The sequence below is a fragment of the Salvelinus sp. IW2-2015 genome, linkage group LG20, assembly GCF_002910315.2.
Source record: "Salvelinus sp. IW2-2015 linkage group LG20, ASM291031v2, whole genome shotgun sequence".
Classification (NCBI taxonomy): Eukaryota; Metazoa; Chordata; class Actinopteri; order Salmoniformes; family Salmonidae; genus Salvelinus; species Salvelinus sp. IW2-2015.
Genome location: NC_036860.1, coordinates 48,577,082 through 48,597,844, shown reverse-complemented (window position 1 = coordinate 48,597,844; position 20,763 = coordinate 48,577,082). Strand labels below are relative to the sequence as shown.

The following is a 20,763-nucleotide window of genomic DNA, read 5'->3' as shown; positions in this document are numbered from 1 at the left end:
CAGAAGATAGCCCTATTTGGTAAAAGACCAAGTCCATATTATGGCAAGAACAGCTCAAATAAGCAAAGAAAAATGACAGTCCATCATTACCTTAAGACATGAAGGTCAGTCAATACAGAAAATTCCAACAACTTTTAAAGTTTCTTCAAGTACAGTCGCAAAAACCATCAAACGCTATGACGAAACTGGCTCTCATGAGGACCGCCACAGGAAAGGAAGACCCAGAGTTACCTCTGCTGCAGAGGATAAGTTCAACAGAGTTAACTGCACCTCAGATTACAGCCCAAATAAATGCTTCACAGAGGTCAAGTAACAGACACATCTCAACATCAACTGTTCAGAGGAGACTGTGTGAATCAGGCCTTCATGTTCACATTGCTGCAAAGAAACCCATACTAAAGGACATCAATAATAATAACAGACTTGCTGTGTAAGGGCTATTTGACCAAGGAGAGTGATGGAGTGCTGCATCAGATGACCTGGCCTCCACAATCACCTGACCTAAACCCAATTGAGATGGTTTGGAATGAGTTGGACCACAGAGTGAAGGAAAATCAGCCAACAAGTGCTCAGAATATGTGGGAACTCCTTCAAGACTGTTGGAAAAGCATTCCTCATTAAGCTGTTTGAGAGAATGCCAAGTGTGCAAACCTGTCATCAAGGCAAAGGGTGGCTATTTTGAATAATCTGAAATATAAAATATTTTGATTTGTTTAACACTTTTTTGGTTACTACATGATTCCTGTGTTTTATTTCATAGTTTGATGTCTTCACTATTATTCTAAAATGTAGAAAAATAAACTTTTTTATGTCCAAACTTTTGACTGGTACTGTACATCACCATCATTATAGCAGCCAGGTCTGCCTCTTTTGACAAAACTAAAGCCAGTAAGGCCCACAAGACCTGGCCTGTCCCTCTCTTTCCTGTACTGTATGCACCTTTAGAAAGAGCACTGGCCAGTGCAGGCAGTACTGCTCTCTTTGCTGACCTGCAGTATGTCAACTTCCTCATTTATCCTGCTAAGACGTTTGAGCCCCATCAAATATGGGCTGAGAGATGGTGCTGTACAACCTGTTCCTACACTACTTAACTTGCAGGACTAGAAAAGTCAAGCCTGCTGTGATGGTACAATTGAAGAAAGCGTTGTTCCTTCAAGCCGATGAACCTGCCCGCTTGGTTTTAAGACAATGGGGAGACCCCGTTTTGTACACTTGCAAAATACTCCATAATGGGTGGCTGTGTTTATCGTGGAAATAAATAGTGCATATACCAGACATACAACAGAACAGAAATTAAAATCGGGAGAAATATTCCTTTTCCATTTTTATTCATCATTCTTAAAATCCAACAACATTAAACACATAGCACAACAAGATGCAGTTAGCCAAAATGTAACAAGAAACAGGCAAGGCATCACAGAAAAAAAAAGGGGAAAAAAATTGAGTGGGATGGGTGAAACAAAATCCCTGCTTTCAAAGAAAAGAAAAAAAGGCAAAACCATAAGTGTCAAAGTAATAGTAGTAGTAGTAATAATAATAATACATTTAAATTATATTTTTTACCAATTTAAGTGCTGAGAATTTTGTATAGTGTTATATAGTGCTCATGAACATTATTTTATCGTAGTTGGGAGTAATTGACAGAAGATGGTGTTCATGAGGCTCCAGGCAACTCCTCCATGACTGCTGGATGGGTCCAGGGAAAAACGGGCACTTGTCTATGTAGTTTATTTGGGTCCCATTAGCTGTTACAATAAAAAAAAACATGTAAAAAACAAACACAAACAAACGCTTTTTGGTTTTCCTGTACCAGTTAGCATCCCATTTTGACATACAAAACTATTACTTGTGTCAGAACAGACCTTATACAGTAACTACGAATATTGGTGGCAGCAATTGTTACAAAACCTTATTATTGTATGATGTCCATAATTTATGTTCATTTAAAAATATATATACACATACACTGAGTGTTCAAAACATTAGGAACACTGGCTCTTTCCATGACAGACTGATCAGGTGAATCCAGGTGAAAGCTATGATCCCTTATTGATGTCACCTGTTAAATCCACTTAAACAGTGTAGATGAAGGGGAGGAGACAGGTTAAATAAGTATTTTTAAGCGTTGTGACATGGGTTGTGAATGTGTACCATTCAGAGGGTGAATGGGCAAGACAAAATATTTAATTGCCTTTGAAAAGGGTATGGTAGTAGGTGCCAGGCGCACCGGTTTGAGTGTGTCAATAACTGCAACGCTGCTGGGTTTTTCCACGCTGAACAGTTTCCTGTGTGTATCAAGAATGGTCCACCACCAAATGACATCCAGCCGACTTGACACAACTGTGGGAAACATTGGAGTCCACCCTCTCACAGCTGAGGCTCTGCACACTCTTGGACTGTATACATGGTAGGCCGCTCCTACCAGATGATGTAGAGAGGATCTGTGTCTGCAGTACGTACTCACAACTGGTGTACCCCGGGGCTCGGTTCTAAGCCCTCTCCTCTTCACGCTATACACCAAGTCACTCGGCTCTGTCATATCCTCACATGGTCTCTATCATTGCTATGTAGATGACACTCACCTACTTTTCTCCTTCCCCCTTCTGACACCCAGGTAGCGACACACATCTCTGCGTGCCTGGCAGATATCTCAGCTTGGATGTCAGCCCACCACCTCAAGCTCAACCACGACAAGACGGAGCTGATCTTCCTCCCAGGGAAGGCCTAACCGCTCAAAGACCTATCCATCACGGTTGACAACTCCAGTGTCTCCCTCCCCAGAGTGCAAAGAACCTTGGTGTGACCCTGGACAACACCCTGTCGTTCTATGCAAACATCAAAGCAGTGACTCGCTCCTGCAGGTTCATGCTCTACATCATCCGTAGAGTACAAACCTACCTCACACAGGAAGCGGCAGAGGCCCTAATCCAGGCACTTGTCATGTCTCGTCTGGACTACTGCAACTTGCTGTTGGCTGGGCTCCCCGCTTGTGCCATCAAACCCCTGAAACTTATCCAGAATGCAGCAGCCCACCTGTTGTTCAACCTTCCCAAGTTCTTTAATTTCATCCCGCTCTTCCACACACTACACTGGCTTCCAGTCGAAGCTTGCATCCACTACAAGACCATGGCGCTTACCTACGGAATAGCAAGAGGAACTGCCCCGCCCTACCTTCAGGCTTTGCTCAAACCCTACATCTCAACCCGAGCACTCCATTCTGCCACCTCTGGTCTCTTGGCCTTCCCATCCCTACGAGAGGGCAGCTCCCACTCAGCCCAGGCCAAGCTCTTCTCTGTCCTAGCACGCCCCTGAACCTAGGACAGCAGAGTCCCTGCCCATCTTCCGAAAACATCTGAAACCCTACCTCTTCAAAGAGTATCTTAAATCATCCCACAGCACCCGCTCGCACCCCCCCTCACCCTGACCCCCACAAAAAAGAAAATTAAAAAATGCCTTTCGTGAACTAACACTCACACTTTACTTTCCCCCCCCTACCCCTTATTAGCTGACTTTGCTGATAGCTACTTTACTGATGATGTACTTACTATGACGTAGTTGTCCCACCTAGCTATCTCAAGACGAATGCACTAACAGTAAACCACTCTAAATTACAAAAATGTAAAAATGTAAAATGACTCAACATGGGCCAGCATCCCTGTGGAATGCTTGACACCTTGTAGTCTATGCCCCGACAAATTGAGGCTGTTCTGAGGGCAAAAGGAGGTGTAACTCAATATTAGGACAGTGTTCCTAATGTTTTGTACACTTAGTGTATATTTTTAAGGGGGGGGTGTTCTATTTTATTAGGCTGAGAAGAGACAGTGGGAAAGATAGACAGACAGTGAGTCACAAGGGCAGTGAGACAGATTCGAACCCTCGCCAACACCGGCAAGCATGTGTGCTTATAGGCGGCAGCACTAACCGCTAGTCCACAAATAATGTCGTTTTAACATTTAACAGTGCAGATAAGCGATACATGCTTATGTAGGTCTTCACAATGAGATTTTACAATGATTACTGGAGAAGCAAACTTAAAAGGTAATAAACAATGTGTTTCTATTCGTGTTAAATTAGTCTTACCACAGGAAACCCTCCTTAAATTCAGTGAACTTGTGACGGACCATGAACGAGGCCAAAGCGTCTGCTACCTGGGGAAACAAGAGCAATGTCGGTTTAGTTCCCAGACATTGAGAATAGTATTTTGTGTGCAATATTACTTACAAATTGGCCTGAAACTACTATCGCAACAAAATGGGAAACAACGACACATTTAACAAGCAGTTGTTCAGCCTCATACCCAGAAGTTTAAAACCCACTCACTTTTTCAGGGGCATCCTCATGGACAGCATGGCCACACTGAGGGAGCACCTGCATCTGGAACTTCCCTGAACACAATTGCAACACGAATCTTTATGTGCAACATGATTCCATTGGATTTAGAAGATGTTACAGTAAAATCACAGGGAGTGGGGGAATATGTTAAGTGGATTGTCACAGTCACCATCAGAACCACAATTGTCAACAACAACCAACATAACAAACATTAATCTGAGGCCGTCCTCACCTTGCATCTGTCCAATTGTGAGATCTTTGTCAAGCCTGTCCACACCTGTAAAGGTAAAAATGTTATACTCAACATTGTGTGCTGTAGTCCAATGTCAAAGACAAATGTATTTGAATTATATTGAAAACACACAAGTGTAAAAATCATGTGGATTAAAATGTACTGAATCGAGGGACTCACCAGCGAGCAGGAGCAGTTTTGGCACAGGACAGGAAAGGAATAGGGCAGACAGGCCACTGAACCAGCCCTCCCAGTACTTCTCTGTCTTTGACAGATCAATCTGCCAGGTATAAAGGGTCTCCTTCTTCACCTGAAGAAAGCCAAGAGACAGTTAACCTTAAATTTACTCTTCATGTACACACTACAACAGACTGTGTAAAGGTGGGAAATGACATACACCCTCCCCCAAGGTGACATATGCACCCAGATGTATACACCAACTACTAATGCCTAAGAAGACCCACGCATACAAACACACCCGAATACATAGATATGAAATATATTGTAAAAAAATAAACATGACATTTTCCCCCCAATCATCCCATCCCTAACCTCTTGGTCATCCTCCTTCTTTCTTTTGTGGTTGGATTCTCCTTCCTCTTCTTCCTCCTCTTCCTCTTCAATGATGCCGTCACTGATGCTCTTGGAGACACCTGGACTGTTGAGCTGTTCCTCACATCTATGGAGGTGGTCAAAACTTGTGTTTAGTTACAGGTCCTGAAAAGTAACATCTTGAAGTTGATCAATTTAAAAGGTATTTGTCCTCTGAGCCCATTTTCTTCAGGTCCAGACGTACTTTTTCACCTGGCCTCCCATGGACACCCGGGCTGACTCAACGTTTCGGATCTGTCCACTCTTCACACTGATGGGGGAGGGACAAGATCAGAACACATGACTTGGAATATGCTCTATTAGTAAAGCATTTGCTGAGTATTTTTACACTTGTGTGTACGGACAGCATCTCACCTCCACTCAATGGCATTCTCCACAGACTTAAAGGTCTTTGGTCGACTCCTGAGGAAATTCTGCATACTGTTTAAGGCATCCATTGCTGTGCCTGAAAAAATACAATCGTGGAAATGTTATGAAATAATCACTCAATCAATGAATTAATGACACAGTGTGTCACATCCTAGTTTAAAACAATAAATACATCAATTAATCTTCTGTCAGCTCCTCAACTGCTGCTTGTTTGATCATCAAATGACAAGTCCCGATCATGAGACAAACACAAATACCATAATCACCTTCAACGACATCAATCACACACAGGCCAAGTAAAGACGGCACGTGGTTTGCTGCAGCGGTATGAACTGCTATAGCTCCACCCATGCTGTGTCCAATCATCATGATCGGAGGTGGGTTTTCGCCATAGAGTGCTTCTACCACTTTGCCAATGTCCCTGGCGGAGAGATGAGACAAAACCAGCATAAATCAACTGCTAGAACAATCTCACCCATACAAACCAGCCTAATCCAGCTCCTCAAACAATCACACCCAACAGAAGATAGACAATATAGAAAGAGATGTCAGTTTCTTCCCACTGGCACTTTGTTAATGTAAACAAGACTATTCTGGGGGTTGCAGCAAGCCTGCTTTCTCTCCTTGCATCAAACAGCAGATCAGTGTCTCAATGGGAGACAYCAGCAGCCGATAGCTCATCTGACTCAGTTCTCCAACAGGTTCTCTCCACCCCCTTACAGTAATCCTCCACCACTGCCTCAGGTCCTGTCCGGTTCCCTCCCATCTCAACTAGAGGTCGACCGATTAATCGGAATGGCCGATTAATTAGGGCCGATTTCAAGTTTTCATAACAATCGGAAATCTGTATTTTTGGACACCGATTTGCCGTGAATTTTTTTTTTTACACCTTTATTTAACTAGGCAAGTCAGTTAAGAACACATTCTTATTTTCAATGACGGCCTAGGAACGGTGGGTTAACTGCCTTGTTAAGGGGTAGAACGACAGATTTTTACCTTGTCAGCTCGGGGATTCGTTTTTGCAACCTTCCGGTTACTAGTCCAACGCTCTAACCACCTGCCTTACATTGCACTCCACGAGGAGCCAATGAACTGTGTGAAGTCCATTTATTCCTAACAAAGGCCGTAATTAATTTGCCAGAATTGTACATAATTATGACATAACATTGAAGGTTGTACAATGTAACAGCAATATTTAGACTTAGGGATGCCTTTCGTTAGATAAAATACGGAACGGTTCCGTATTTCACTGAAAGAATAAACGTTTTGTTTTCGAAATTATAGTTTCCAGATTCGACCATTTTAATGACCAAAGGCTCGTATTTCGTTATAATTAAGTCTATGATTTGATAGAGCAGTCTGACTGAGCGATGGTAGGCACCAGCAGGCTCGTAAGCATTCATTCAAACAGCACTTTCGTGCGTTTTGCCAGCAGCTCTTCGCAATGCTTCAAGCATTGAGCTGTTCAAGCCTATCAACTCTCGAGATTAGGCTGGTGTAACCGATGTGAAATGCCTAGCTAGTTAACGGGGTGCGCGCTAATAGCGTTTCAAACGTCACTCGCTCTGAGACTTGGAGTAGTTGTTCCCCATGCTCTGCATGGGTAACGCTGCTTCGAGGGTGGCTGTTGTTGATGTGTTCCTGGTTCGAGCCCAGGTAGGGGCGAGGAGAGGGACGGAAGCTATACTGTTACACTGGCAATACTAAAGTACCTATAAGAACATCCAATAGTCAAAGGTATATGAAATACAAATCGTAGAGAAAGAAATAGTCCTATAATAACTACAACCTAAAACTTCTTACCTGGGAATATTGAAGACATGTTAAAAGGAACCACCAGCTTTCATATGTTCTCATGTTCTGAGCAAGGAACTTACTTTCTTCTCCAACACTATGTTTTTGCATTATTTAAACCATATTGAACATGTTTCATTATTTATTTGAGGCTACAATGATTTTATTGATGTATTATATTAAGTTAAAATAAGTGTTCATTCAGTATTGTTGTAATTGTCATTATTACAAATTTAAATCGGCCGATTAATCGGTATCGGCTTTTTTTGGTCCTCCAATAATCGGTATCTTCGTTGAAAAATCATAATCGGTCGACCTCTAATCTCAACAACACAATACCTTCCCCATCACACACCCTGTTTAACACTCATCTCTGAATGATGACAGAGAAAACATTCCTGACAACTTACTTGGCCATGGTTTCCGCTGAGAGATCGTCAGAATTCTTTACTTTGGTGTCACCTTTGTGGGAAAGAAAATTGTTAAAAAATAAATAATAATACTATTGAGACCATGAATATGAGGTAACCAGAAGGAATATGTGTTCTCATGAGGGAGAGTTAGCCACTCACCATGGGCCCTGAGGTCCATAGCCACCACCCGGCAGTTAATTCTGTTGTATATCACCGCCTGCAAACACAAACCCACTCTGTGTTAACTTAACTCTGGCCAGAATTCAGTGTCAGTCTGTGTTATTATAAGGCAGGCTCACAAACATACTGCTCCATCTTGTGTGAATCCTGGTTTAGGAAGGCCACCAAAAATCCTGAAATTTCCATCCAAGTATAACATTTTCCGCCAAGATAAACTGCCAAAGGGGGTGGAGTTGCAATCTACTGCAGAGTTCTGTCATGCTATCCAGGTCTGTGCACAAACAGTTCGAGCTTCTACATTTAAAAAACAACCTTTCCAGAAATAAGTCTCTCATTGTTATTATAGACCCCCCTCAGCCCCCAGCTGTGCCCTGGACACCATATGTCAATTAATTGCCCCCCTTTTATCTTCAGAGTTTGTACTATTAGGTGATGTAAACTGGGATATGCTTAACACCCCGGCCATCCTATAATCTAAGCTAGATGCCCTCAATCTCACACAAATGATGAAGGAACCTACCAGGTACAACCCTAAATCCATAAACACGGGCACCCTCATAGATATCATCCTGACCAACCTGCCCTCTAAATACACCTCTGCTGTCTTCAACCAGGATCTCAGCGATCACTGCCTCATTGCCTGCGTCCGTAATGGGTCCGCGGTCAAACGACCACCCCTCATCACTGTCAAACGCTCCCCTAAAACACTTCAGCGAGCAGGCCTTTCTAATCGACCTGGCCCGGGTATCCTGGAAGGATATTGACCTCATTCAGTCAGTAAAAGATGCCTGGTGATTCTTTAAAAGTGCTTTTCTCACCATCTTWAATAAGCATGCCCCATTCAAAAAATGTAGAACTAAGAACAGATATAGCCCTTGGTTCATTCCAGACCTGACTGCCCTTGACCATCACAAAAACATCCTGTGGCGTACGGCATTAGCATCAAATAGCCCCTGCGATATGCAACTTTTCAGGGAAGTTAGGAACGAATATACACAGGCAGTTAGGAAAGCAAAGGCTAGCTTTTTCAAACAGAAATTTGCATCCTGTAGCACAAACTCCAAAAAGTTCTGGGACACTGTAAAGTCCATGGAGAATAAGAGCACCTCCTCCCAGCTGCCCACTGCTCTGAGGCTAGGAAACATTGTCACCACCGATAATCGAGAATCTCAATAAGCATTTTTCTACAGCTGGCCATGCTTTCCATCTGGCTATCCCTACCCTGGTCAACAGCTCTGCACCCCCCACAGCAACTTGCCCAAGCCTCCCCCATTTCTCCTTCACCCAAATCCAGATAGCTGATGTTCTGAATGAGCTGCAAAATCTAGAAAACTATAAATCAGCTGGGCTAGACAATCTGGACCCTCTCTTTCTAAAATTATCCACCGCAATTGTTGCAACCCCTATTACTAGCCTGTTCAACCTCTCATCGTCTGAGATGCCTAAAGATTGGAAAGCTGCCGCAGTCATCCCCCTCTTCAAAGGGGGAGACACTCTAGACCCAAACTGTTACAGACCTATATCTATCCTACCCTGCCTTTCTAAAAGTCATCGAAAGCCAAGTTAACAAACAGATCACCGACCATTTCGAATCCCACTGTACCTTCTCTGCTATGCAATCTGGTTTCTGAGCTGGTCATGGGTGCACCTCAGCCATGCTCAAGGTCCTAAACGATATCATAACCTCCATCGATAAAAGACAGTAATGTGCAGCCGTCTTCATCGACCTGGCCAAGGCTTTCGACTCAGTCAATCACCGCATTCTTATCGGCAGACTCAACAGCCTTGGTTTCTCAAATGACTGCCTCGCATGGTTCACCAACTAATTCTCAGAGAGTTCAGTGTGTCAAATCGGAGGGCATGTTGTCCGTACCTCTGGCAATTCTCGGGCCAACCCTTTTCTCTGTATACATCAATGATGTCGCTCTTGCTGCTGGTGATTCTCTGATCCACCTCTATGCAGACGACACCATTCTGGCCTCCATATACTTCTGGCCCTTCTTTGGACACAGTGTTAACTAACCTCCAAACGAGCTTCAATGTCATACAACACTCCTTCCGTGGCCTCCAACTGCTCTTAAATGCAAGTAAAAGTAAATACATGCTCTTCAACCGATCGCTGGCCGCACCCGCCCACCCGTCTAACATCACTACTCTGGATGGTTCTGACTGACTGAGAATATGTGGACAACTACAAATACCTAGGTGTCTGGTTAGACTGTAAACTCTCCAGACTCACATTAATCATCTCCAATCCAAAATTAAATCTCCAATCGGCTTCCTATTTCGCAACAAAGCCTCCTTCACTCATGCTGCCAAACATACCCTCGTAAAACTGACTATCCTACCGATCCTTGACTTCGGCGATGTCATTTACAAAATAGCCTCCAACACTCTACTCAGCAAATTGGATGTAGTCTATCACAGTGCCACCCGTTTTCTCACCAAAGCCCCATATACTACACAACACTGCGACCTGTATGCTCTCGTTGACTGGCCCTCGCTTCATTTACGTCGCCAAACCCACTGGCTCCAGGTCATCTATAAGTCTTTGCTAGGTAAAGCCCCGCCTTATCTCAGCTCACTGGTCACCACAGCAGCTGTCACACCCTGGCCTTAGTTATCTTTGTTTTCATTATTATTTTAGTTAGGTCAGGGTGTGACATGGGGAAGTATGTGTTTTGGGTTGTCTAGGGGTTTTCTAGGTTTAATGGGGAAATCTCTTGTCTAGGTGTTTGTATGTCGATGGCTGCCTYGATTGGTTCTCAATTAGAGACAGCTGTGGTTTATTGTCTCTAATTGGGAGCCATATTTAAGGCAGCCATGGGCATCATGTGTTTGTGGGTAATTGTCTATGTTGAACGTTTGTTGCTTGTCCATGCACTTACGTCATTTAGCTTCACGGTCGTTTGTTGTTTTGGTTTGTTTTGTGTATAGTGTTCGTTTTCGTGTTTCATTTTGAAGATGTATTTTGCACACGCTGCGCCTTGGACATCTCTCTCTCCTATAGACGATCGTGACAGCAGCACCCACCCATAGCACGCGCACCAGCAGGTATATTTCACTGGTCATCCCCAAAGCCAACACCTCCTTGTATATAGATTTTTCTATTGTGTTATTGACTGTACGTTTGTTTATCTCATGTGTAACTCTGTGTTGTTTGTGTCACGCTGCTTTGCTTTATCTTGGCCAGGTCTCAGTTGTAAATGAGAACTTGTTCTCAACTGGCCTACCTGGTCAAATAAAGGGGAAATTATTATTATTCTTAAAAAAAAAAGAAATCTTCAACAGTCACGCAATACAACCTTACAGTGCCCATTCAGAAAGTATTCACACTCCTTGACTTTTTCCAAATGTTGTTGTGTTAAAGCCTGAATTGGAAATGGATTTCATTTTTATTTGTCACTGGCCTACACACAATACCCCATAATGTCAAAGTGGAATTATGTTTTTTGAAATTTTTACAAATTAATTAAGCATGAAAGGCTTGAATGTCTTAAGAGTCAATAAGGAATCAACCCCTTTGTTATGGCAAGCCTAAATGAGTTCAGAAGTAAACATTTGCTTAAAGCTGCAATAATGTAACCTTTTGGGAGACTGACCTAAAATCATAGAAATGTGTGTTATAGATCTGCTATTCTCATTGAAAGCAAGTCTAAGAAGCGGTAGTAGATATGTTCTATGTGCGCTATTTCTATGCTTCCAGTTCTTAAGTTTTGTTTTTGCGTCTTTTACTTTCCATTTTGTACACCAGCTTCAAACAGCTGAAAATACAATATTTCTGGTCATGTAAAACATATTTCACAGTGGTTTAGATGGTACAATGATTCTCTACACTAGGGATCATAAACTAGATTCAGCCGCGGGACGATTTTTTCCTGAACGGATGGTCGGGGGGCCGGAAGATAATTAGTAATCATTTGTAGACTGCAAATTAACCGCAAAAAGTCCAAACATATATAATGTTTGACTAAAACATAATAATTTCAAACCTTGCTTACATTTGTATACGATGTGTGAGAATACTTGAGAATAGATTTCTTAAATGAAATTCCCTTGGAGCTGATTTCCTGGTGTTTTTACAGTCTTTTATATCCAACAATGAAAATGTATTTTTTTTTATATATATTATTATTTTTGCTCAGGAAACTTGGGGGGCCAAATAAAACCAACCGCGGACCAAATTCATCCCGTGGGCCGCCAGTTGGGGAACCCTGCTCTACACTATATTTGCTTGTCTTGTCACAAACTGAAATTAAGCAAACTATTACAATTTTTGCAATAAGGAAAATGTGGAGCGATTTCTGCACAGTGAATTGTAACAAGTCACACAAGTTGCATGAATTCACTCTGTGTGCAATAATAGAGTTTAACATGATTTTTGAAAGACTACCTCAACTCTGTACCTCACACATACAGATAATTGTAAGGTCCTTCAGTCGAGCAGTGAATTTCAAACATAGATTCAACCACAAAGACCAGGGAGGTTTTCCAATGCCTTGCAAAGGGCACCCCGTCACTACAAAGATACAGGCGWCCTTCCTAACTCAGTTGCCGGAGAGGATGAGGCCAAAGGTGAAATTAAAACCGAGTTTAATGGCTGTGATAGTTTTATCCTGAGGATGGATCAACAACATTGTAGTTACTCCACAATACTAACCTAAATGACAGAGTGAAAAGAAGGAAGCCTGTTCAGAATAAAAAATATTCCAAAACATGCATCCTGTTTGCAACAACGCACTAAAGTAATACTGCAAAAAACATGGCAAAGCAATTAACTTTTTGTCCTGAATTCAAAGTGTTATGTTTGGGACAAATCCAATACATTACTGAGTACTACTCTATAATTTAAAGCATAGTGGTGGCTGCATCATGTTATGGGTATGTTTGTAATCGTTAAGGACTGGGGAGTTTTCCAGGACAAAGAAATAAACGGAATGGAGGTAAGCACAGGCAAAATCCTAGAGGAAAACCTGGGGCCTCAATCATGCGTAGGCACAAATTTATGTGTAAACAATGCGTGGGATCAAAGTGTGAGATATATCAATAAACGTATGCTTGTGTACGTAAATCGCACAGCCATGACCATGCATACACACAGCGCCAAGTGGTTGAATAAGGGAACTGCTTGCAAAGAGTAGAATGGAGAAAATATATCCTGAAAATTTGTGAAAGTAATGACGAAATACATTTTTATTTTCATTGTGAATTCATGCAACATATTTTGACAGGCTATACATCATTTGACGACCACAGTGCATTTGTCACAATAATAACAAATATAAAAGTGCAGTAACTTGTTAAGTTTGAGGCAAGTGTGAAAGTGAAACCATTGTGAAACCAAATACTATAAAAGACTGAGATAATGGGAAATCTATTGAGAGATGGCTGATCTTGCACTGTTGGAAGATTTGGAACAAGCTGCATTTTGCTTAGAGTGAGTTTGAGACAGGTGGGAATTTTTTGCAGAAAGTACATATTGGCTCAACAGATATCATTTCCCAAAACCAATGTTATGGGATCTTTGCGAGGATTTAAGACCTACTTTTGAAAGGCAAACACATACCATTCGGGTGCACATCAAAGTGCTATCTACCCTCGGGTATGGGAACTTTTCAGCGGGAGCTTGCCGTCCGGCATTTCACATCCTTCAATGAGACAATGTTTTGGATTCAATCATCAGAAAAACAAGCTGAAACATACAATTACCATACACCATCGCACAACAGGTTAAGAGGGGTTTCTTTGCCATCAATGGGTTCCCAAAGAAAAAAAACAGCCCCCACGTCGCCATAAAAGCACCATTCCAAAACGAGTTCAACTAGGCTATGTTAACAGAAAAGGCTTCCACTCTTAATGTGCAGGTGATTATGTAATGCGTGAAAAAGCGCTACTGAATGTGGTGACAAGGTTGCCAGGTGAAACTCATGACTCGTTCGTCCGCAGAACAGCAATGTGGGCCTATACGCCTACAGGAGGGAGCTGTTGAGGATGGATGGCTTATTGGTGAATGTTGCCTACTCATTTGAATTATATTTGCCATTGCTAAAGCAACTTGAATTGTCCTCTCTTTGTAGCCATGTTTTTATTTTTACTGGTAAAACCACAACTGAGCAAGTCAAATAAAACCTTTTGGTTGTAATCAATCTGACACTAGCACCTCTATTTCAGTCTTGGAAAAGTGTTTTTTTCATAGCTTTTTTTGGTTGCACCATTGTATTTCATGATACGGCCTTGTATATTCCCCATAGGCTTAAAAGGGATGATTTTGACCATATATGGGTAATTAGGGCCATTTCAAAATGCAAAATGTGCGCATGACGTGTGTTTGATAAAACACACTTTTTCTATGCATACGAACATTATAAATTCCATTCGTAAGTAGTATTTTAGAATAGTGTCTACGCAATATTGATAAATGAGGCCCCTGGTTCAGTCTGCTTTCCATTAGACACTGGGAGATGAATTCACCTTTCAGCAGGACAATAACCTAAAACACAATGCCAAGTCTACACTGGAGTATCTTACCAAGAAGACAATGACTGTTCCTGAGTGGCCAAGTTACAGTTTTGACTTAAATCTACTTGAAAATCTATGGAAAGACCTGAAAATGGTTGTCTAGCAATGATCAACAGCCAATTTGACAGAGCTTGAAGAATTTTGAAAATAATAATTGCCAAATGTTGCACAATCCAGGTGTGGAAAGCTCTTCGATACTTACACAGAAAGACTCACAGCTGTAATTGCTGCTTCTACAAAAGTATTGACTCAGGAGTGTGAATAACGTATTTAGTTTTCAATAAATTTGCAAAAATGTCTAAAAACATGTTTTCACTTTGTCATTATGGGGTATTGTGCGTAGATGTGTGAGATAAGAAATCAATTTAATCCATTTTGAATTCAGGCTGTAACAACTAGGGCTGTTGCGGTGACCATATTACCGCCAGTCATGACTGCAGTAAAATTCCATGTGACCATTGAGTCACGGTAATCTCCTTTTATGCACTCTGGACATGCATTGGTACTACCCTACTCGCTAATGGCCTAGTATTCAGGGCTCTGTTGTCCCTCTAACATCAATGCAAATGGGTTCGAAAATCACAATCAAAACAGTATCACACTTTAAAAAAAACCTCACCTAACTGATTGATTTGAAGAAAAATAAGTGGAAAATATAGACGTTGTGGATGTTGTTTCTAAGAATAACAACAAAATGTATAGCACTTTCTAAGGTGAGGATTATTCAAAACACACATGCATAGGCCTATATATGAGCCCAAGCACCAAAAAAATACACCACATACTATGCACAGCAGGAAAATTAAAATAAATAAAGATTTCAAATGTCTTTGGTACATAATTGGTCTAGACTTATTCCAAAAAAGTTTTATTCTAGTAACCACCTTTGAGAGTGGACTGTATTATTATGCATACTGGATGGACTGGTTTCCTTATGCTACGCTCCAAACTTTCTGTCCATGAGTTTGGGAGAGAACGTTCAGGCCTAGGTGATGCTGTTGGTTCATTGATTGTGCAGGGCGGCTTACAGAGTTAGCCTATAATTATAGTGAATTTGTATTTGATTTTGAATAGCCTAGTAATAGGGCACTTTTATATTTTCATAATTAATAGGTTGACATTACCTTTAGCTACAGAATCTCACCACCATGTATTTCCATCTCCTCCTCTCTCCTTAATTCTGTTCTCGAGCACGCAGAGAGGGGCTGTCAACAGTTTAATGAAATATGTTTGTTGTGAAAACATGTTACTATCAATGTTCCCGAACAGATTTCCCTTGGTTTCCCAAATTAAGCACTGGGTAGCTGCAGGAACAGGGTTGGAGATCCCATGGCATACTGAGTTTGGGCGGAATATCACCTGTTGCGAAGCAAGAGGCTGCATGCTCCTCAAACAGTGATTGATGCATGGAGTGAAATATTCAGAGTAGCCTACCCAGCATAGGATTGAAAAACGAACCAGCCGGAAAAGCGCCCTCCATTCGCTATTGGAGTGCATAATGATGACATGTCTTTATCCCACTGCCCATTTGATAATGGGCCATTCTAAATCTAGTTTAAATAGATTTACATTTAACATTTACATTTAAGTCATTTAGCAGACGCTCTTATCCAGAGCGACTTACAAATTGGAAAGTTCATACATATTCATCCTGGTCCCCCCGTGGGGAATGAACCCACAACCCTGGCGTTGCAAGCGCCATGCTCTACCAACTGAGCCACACGGGACCGTGTGGCTTTATTAGACTATATTAAAATGTATTTATTAGACTTGTTTTTTTGAAGGCGCATATCAGTGGCTTGTACGCCTAGAGATGCTAAACATCTTTATGTTAATTAACGGTCAGACTGGCAGTCTTTTGCATGACAATAACCAGCTGACAAAATGTAATGACCGCCACAGCCCTAAACTCAACAAAATGTGGAATAAGTCAAGGGGTATGAATACTTTCTGAAGGCTCTGTAAATGCAGGACATGTTGTGATGGTAGTGTGTGTACATAAAACAGTATGGGGGCTCTATCTGGTATTTGATAGTATTACTCACAGTGAACACAGCCCAGGAGAGAGCAGAGTGTCCTCCTCCATGGAGCAGGAGCAGCACAGGACCATGCTGGCCACTGCAGTAGATTCTGAACGTGTGCAGAGTAGTCAAGGGATATAGAGTATAGACACATTCACAATGGAGATATGCTTATGATGCACTGGATCAGGAGTTCAATATTACACTGTATAAAATGAATTCTCTTCAGTAAGTGTTTCAAAAATATGATGCATCATTCATGGTTCAATTCCATGTGTAGATGAACATTAGCACACTTATGGGAGCCACAGTAAAGGATATATCTTTGGCGTTATCGTTTTCCACTTCTACATCTTCCATCGCTTCAAAGTATTCACTCCAGGACAGAGGGGAGAAGTCTCTCTTCCGTCCAGGTCTGTGTGTTAGCCAGGTTGAGTATCAAACAGAAAGAGGATTTTAAACAGTGGGTAAATCCATTTGAATTCAATCACTTTTTGACAGCACCCCTTTTGATTTGAACAAAACCTTCCATAGATATTTGCCCAGTGTAGAAGTGCTCAGAAAGTGACATTTTGGACCTGAATGCCAAAACATTCAAGAGATAAAAGTGCTCAAAGTTGACCTATTTTGCATACCCCACCATACCATGAAACATCCATGTCTTCACCACTGGAAAGGATAAATGGTTGAGATTGATATAATTTAAATATTTAATAATTTCTTGCAAAAACAGTTTAATAAAACTTATGTCATTTTTTTACCTTAAATGTCAATTATCTAAAAATGCGTGTAGTCAACATTTTTTCATATTCACATATGTTGTAGCTTAAACCCTATTTTACATCATCTGAGATTTTTATGTTGTGCCCGCCATTGTTTGAGACAAGATGCTCTTGAATACAGGGTGGGTGTCATGTTTTGGCTGATAAATGTACTAAAAAATGGGAATACAATTTAAATGTAAACTTTCAAATGGGACCACAAAGACGGTTAGAAGTCCACAAATCAGAGTACTTGATTTGAAATTGAAATTATACTGTCAATTCTTTATAGGAAACCTATTGAAATCATAGAAATATAGATAATAGATAGACATGACCATTTAAATTGACATTCGACAGTGGTCATCTTTGTGGTAGTAATTAGAAGTAAAAATGGTAACTCAATTTATATTTCAATGGTGTACCAGCTAAATTGCTGTGGTATGGAAGAATAGGTCCATTATATTAATTATATTTCTATGATTGAAATGACACCCACCCTGTATTCAAAAGCATATGTCTCAAAAGATGTCAGGGACATCACAAAAACCTCAGATGATGTAAAGTAGGGTTTAAGCTACAAAATATGCAAATATGAAAAAGGAAGACAAATAGTTTAAGCATTTTTTGATAATTTACACTACAGGTTTAAAAATGGAATGGTTATATATTAAAAAACAAATTATGAAATATTTTTTAAGCCTTGTAGGCAAGCTTTTAAATTATATCAAACTCCACCGTTTATATTTCCCAGTGATGAAGACATGGATGGTGGGGAATGCAAAATGGGTCAACTTTGAGAACATTAATCTAAAGAAAAAGTAACTTTCCAACCACTTCATTCATGGGCAAACGTGTATGGAAAGTTATTCAAATGGATTTACCTCAGTGTAGTCCTACATTAACATGACATATACAGCTTGAGCTAAGGGTTATCTCATATACACTCAGGGGCATGCCATCAAATGTATGGTTAATTAATCAGTGGATGTTGTATACCAATAATTATGAAACCATTCAAATAAGATGAAGCAGAAAGACCTTATTGATCAAATAGTGATGACCTGTGAGAGACTTCTTAACTATAAAGTAAGAAATTGAGTCATGACCAGTGATTAACATAATAAATCATTGGTCGTGACACAGGAGCGACTATGACAGCAGCTCTGATGACAGAAATGAAGGGGAGAGGGATAACCACACAACAAAGAGGGTGGATTCATTTTAGCTATACCGGTTCATAAATTGAACCATCAACGACCCATATGAAACACTAATATTGAAGAATATGGAGGCAGCATAATGCATAAAAGATTCGAAGCTATCAAGCTAATTTATTTCATAACACGGTAGCTTGTTGACTGGGATTTAACTGATGATGCTCCTAATGTACTGACCTGTCAAAACCAAATGAGGTCAAAACCAGCACTTGAATGGCACAATTAAACAACACGTGAATATAAGCATTGTTCACAAGATAATAGGATTGAAAAGCTGTATTAGTTTCAGTACCTAATGTCAGCTGTCAGAAATATTTCACCGTTATCTTGTTAGCTTGCTAGCTAGCTAGCTAGCAACGTTTTGAACTTAGCTAACTAGCTTTACCACAAAAATTAAACAGAGGAAAATACTGTTGTTGGCTCACGTTAGATATGCATTCACAAGTTGTAGGGCTTAGCAACAAGAGCCAGACAACTATCTGATTAAAGCCTCGCCAACCATCTCAAAACTAGCTGTGAACTCACCCCATTCTCATTTTAGACCGCGACTGCAAGCCTCCTGACACGGGAGGTCTGGAAGCTAACACATTCAAATGCAACTGTTTCTCCATGCTGTCGAACGCGGGGCCAATGCCGGTCAGTCAAACACCAAATCTTCCCCCTCCTTCGAACCATACGATTTTCTTCCAGTACCGGTCAGCTATTAGCAGCTATAAATTGACAAGCACAAAATGTGTTTATCGTCCCACAACATTACCCGTTTGCCAATTGCCACATTGCACTCTGGGATATGTTTGCATACTGCTCACTATTCTCAACTAAACCATCAAGATACATTCATAGAAAAACTATATTTCCCAGAAAACATGGTGTAAGTGTAGAACCTTAATCTTGGTAAAAAAAATAGAAAATGACGTAATCAAATAAAATATAATTGTATTGGTGCATACATATTTAGAAGATGTTATTGTGGGTGTAGCGAAATGCTTGTGTTCCTAGCTCCAACAGTGCAGTAATATCTAACTATTCACAACAATACACACAAATCTAAAAGTAAAATAATAATTAAATTAAGAAAAATATAAATATTAGGACGAGCAATGTCGGAGTCCGGAATATAAATTTATATCTGTAGAATATATATATATATATATATATATATATATATATATACTGTATATATATATATATATATATATATATATATATATATATATATATATATATATATATATATATATATATAAGAACTACAGGAAATGTATGATCTCTGTAATTGCAAACAAAGGTTTCTGTACCAAATATTAAGTTCTGCTTTTCTGATGTATCAAATACTAATGTCATGCAATAAAATGCAAATTAATTACTTAAAAATCATACAATGTGATTTTCTGGATTTTTGTTTTAGATTCCGTCTCTCACAGTTGAAGTGTACCTATGATAAAAAATTACAGACCTCTACATGCTTTGTAAGTAGGAAAACCTGCAAAATCAGCAGTGTATCAAATACTTGTTCTCCCCACTGTATATATTCTACAGATATATATTTATATTCCGGACTCCGACATTGCTCGTCCTAATATATATATTTTTTGTTAATTCCATTCTTTTACTTTTAGATTTGTGTGTATTGTTGTGAATATATATATATATATATATATATATATCTGTAGGATAGAATAGTATATAGCAATAGTTGAATAGGATGACATTGACTAGAATACAGTATAAACATATGAAATTAGTAAAACAGCATGTAAACATTATTAAAGTAACCAGTGATTCCATGTCTATGTACACAGAGCAGTAGCCTCTAAGGTGCAGGGTTGAGTAACCGGGTGGTAGCCGGCTAGTGACAGTGACTAAGTTCAGGGCAGGGTATTGGGTGGAGGCCGGCTAGTGATGGCAGTCTGATGGCCTTGAGATAGAAGCTGTTTTTCGGTCTCTTGGGCAGACTGCACCACCCTCTGGAGAGCCCTGCGGTTGCAAGCGGTGCAGTTGCCATACCAGGCCGCGATACAACCCAATAGGATGCTCTCAATGGTGCATCTGTAAAAGTTTGAAAGGGTCTTAGGGGCAAAGCTGAATTTCTTTAGCCTCCTGAGGTTGAAAAGACGCTGTTTTGCCTTCCTCGCTGCACTGTCTGTGTGGGTGGACAATTTTAGATTGTCAGTGATATGTATGCCAAGGAACTTGAAGCTTTTCACCTTCTCCACTGCGGCCCTGTCGATGTGGATGGAGGCATGCTCCCTCTGCTGTCTCCTGAAGTCCACGATKATTTCCTTAATCTTTGTTGACGTTGAGGGAGAG

At 40.6% G+C, this 20,763-nt stretch overlaps 1 protein-coding gene across 1 annotated transcript; it reads right to left on the bottom strand.

Annotated features, from left to right (window-relative positions):
- Positions 1-1,311: 1,311 nt before the first annotated feature.
- Positions 1,312-19,216, bottom strand: LOC111981645 (protein phosphatase methylesterase 1). The gene is made up of 14 exons (XM_024013024.2): positions 18,979-19,216; positions 16,794-16,887; positions 16,497-16,589; positions 7,912-7,969; positions 7,750-7,801; positions 5,812-5,966; positions 5,531-5,621; positions 5,361-5,426; positions 5,117-5,243; positions 4,745-4,874; positions 4,565-4,609; positions 4,321-4,385; positions 4,081-4,148; positions 1,312-1,745 (listed from the first exon to the last, which is right to left on the bottom strand). Exons 1-14 carry the CDS (start codon positions 19,062-19,064, stop codon positions 1,742-1,744), a joined length of 1,134 nt encoding a protein of 377 aa, XP_023868792.1. The 5' UTR covers positions 19,065-19,216; the 3' UTR covers positions 1,312-1,741.
- Positions 19,217-20,763: the final 1,547 nt, after the last annotated feature.